Source organism: Macrobrachium rosenbergii, chromosome 37 (genome assembly GCF_040412425.1).
Source record: "Macrobrachium rosenbergii isolate ZJJX-2024 chromosome 37, ASM4041242v1, whole genome shotgun sequence".
Taxonomy (NCBI): Eukaryota; Metazoa; Arthropoda; class Malacostraca; order Decapoda; family Palaemonidae; genus Macrobrachium; species Macrobrachium rosenbergii.
The window spans coordinates 39,576,404-39,578,903 of record NC_089777.1 but is presented as its reverse complement, the minus strand read 5'-3'; the positions used below and the strand labels follow the sequence as shown (position 1 = coordinate 39,578,903).

General features: G+C 38.5%; 2 protein-coding genes across 4 annotated transcripts in view; one reads left to right on the top strand and one right to left on the bottom strand.

Moving 5' to 3' along the window:
* Window positions 1–1,550, bottom strand: part of LOC136825514 (protein gooseberry-neuro-like) — a 26,976-nt gene extending 25,426 nt beyond the window's left edge. The window contains exon 1 of one of the 3 annotated variants that reach the window (XM_067082084.1): window positions 1,160–1,550. In XM_067082084.1, coding sequence (XP_066938185.1) covers window positions 1,160–1,199 — 40 coding nt within the window. In that variant the 5' untranslated portion in view covers window positions 1,200–1,550. The remainder of the gene's footprint in view (window positions 1–1,159) is intronic. The other 2 variants (XM_067082082.1, XM_067082085.1) reach the window with 2 other exon arrangements.
* The window catches only part of LOC136825205 (uncharacterized), a 197,278-nt gene that overhangs the window by 37,461 nt on the left and 157,317 nt on the right, over window positions 1–2,500 (top strand). The gene's annotated exons all lie outside the window — the stretch shown is intronic.

Genomic DNA, 2,500 nt, shown 5'->3' with positions numbered 1-2,500 from the left:
TTATTATCTTGAAAAGCATCGCCTCATCAGTTGTACAAGAAAAACCAGTTTAGAAGCGAGGTTTCGTGAAACCAGCGGGCTGAATGATGAATATAGTAATAACAACGTGATGTCATCCGCTGACAAATTAATCATATTGATGAGCCAGGCTAATTGGCTCGGAAATTACGTAAATTACAGAGATCTGCTGTCAGATCACCGGTTGTATAAGAACTACATGTGATCAGGGAAACTACTGGATTACAATGAGGTAGCCTCTCTCTCTCTCTCTCTCTCTCTCTCTCTCTCTCTCTCTCTCTCTCTCTCTCTCTCTCTCATATTGTCATTACGCTAAATGCATGCTTTAAAGCAAATACGAACTGATGATATGAAGTGCGTGTTGCACGCATGCAGTGCAACAGAAAAAGACGATAATTACCGCTTACATTACGGGTTCACCCCTTTTCAGATTACAAGCATTAGGGTGTGCGAACTGGCGAGGGTCGGTTCCGAGTCGGTTTGAAGAGCCTGCAATCACTATAAACACGATATTCCGATGTCCCTTGTGACTGATGTGAACGGTCATTTACCGATATGAAACTCATCCCTTGGGCCAGCGGAACTGCACGGCCGGTGGCCGCTGTAATAGATCGCTTATTAAGCTTGTCGGCAACGCCAAAGTATGTTGCATGCAACAGGTCGATTTGTTTCTGATCCGATGATGGAATTGACTCGGCCTCTTCCCGAATGAATGAAGGGATGTCGTCTGAATCACAGGTATTTCCCGAAGGGAATAAAAAAATTATTTGTTTATTGATTTGGAAATCCAGGTTGGTCGCAGAGCGGACCCGCCGCTTAATGATGCCGAGATGGAAATTGGGTTTTGGTTTTAATTTGCAGTTTTTGGGTTGTAGCTTTATCTGAGAATATTTTGAATGCAATAGGACCGTCAAGCTTCCATTGTTTGTGCTTGTGAGGGTTGTTAGGAGTACATCTTGCAAGTGTCAGTATTGCTAATTAAAAACAAAATACTTTGCAGCAATATTAAAGCTGATTCAAATATTATCGATATTCTCTTATTTAAGTAGAAGAATATCAATACTGAATCGTCTTGAAATTTATATTTAGTCATCATGTGGTGACACAAATAATATTCTTTAAAAAATGAAAACCATCTTACCTTGAAAAGGATATCCCGAAAATATGGGTCTAATCGTCATCTTGGGTTTTTTCTCTCACAGGTGCGAGCACTGGACTTAAAAAGCCACACTATTTTCCCTTCCACCTCGTCCAGAAAGTCTTCTCGTCTTTCCCGGACTTCACTTCACGTGGATGAACAACAACTAACTCCTTGAGTCTCAGTCCTTATATCTTAAGAAACTGTCCACCAGAGATACTGTAGAGGCTTATTGCACCACCCACCAACCCAGGTGTCAAACTACAAGGCGGTACACTTGCCCCTCTACTTTTTGGCTCGGCTGACTCCGCCCCCTGCCAGCATCCCCATTGGAGCGCTCAATAGGCGGCTTTTTTGATCAAGAGATGGTGCGTTCTCATTGGCTAGTAGGGAAGGAAGGTGGTGATTGGATGGGCGGGACTTAGTAAACCTGCCAGGTTTGCCATCGACGTGGGGGGTAAGATTTCCCCTTGACGGTACATTCCTCTAATGCCTCTGAGGCCCGGCCATATGATCAGCACGTATTTTTATTATTGCGTTTCTTTTGAATTTTTTGTGTGTGTTTTCGTCGACCGGTACGTACAAATGCATGGAAGACAACGTTTGCAAATTTCAATAGAAATCTCATATTTTTCTTATGCAGGTCAATATATACACGTGCTATTCATTATATACACTTACATGTGTACAAAATTATATACTTGTTTGGGTACATCATATGGTGTATATTTTGCATATTTAGCCTACACAGAAAGATAGCCACCCGTTTAATATAGATAAATAGGTAGATATACACCCCAGGGTTCATCTACAATGCAACAATTAAAGTATATTCGAAAATGCATATGAACATTGTTGGTTTCACCCTGGAGCCACCCTTATTAAGTGAAATGGTTTGATACATACATACATACATACATATATATATATATATATATATATATATATATATATATATATATATATATATATATATGATATACATATTTATATATATATATAATATATAAAAATCGCAGGAGTTCCACGTGATATAGAATAATCGAAAGCCACAGAAAAATAAGTCAGGAGATCCGTAGCAAGTGCTTTCGCGTTTTCTTTGGTTTTTTTGTGCCCTGACAATGCGTAAATAAACACGAAACTGTTATTTTCCTATGGATTTTATATATATATATATATATATATATATATATATATATATATATATATATATATATATATATAAAACTACTCCTTTAACTGCTGATTCTTGGAAAAATATTGTGCAGTAAATTTCCATAACATTAGCCTCCCATATACCTACACAGAAGGCTCATTAGCATTGTGTTGAACTTCCATAAACAC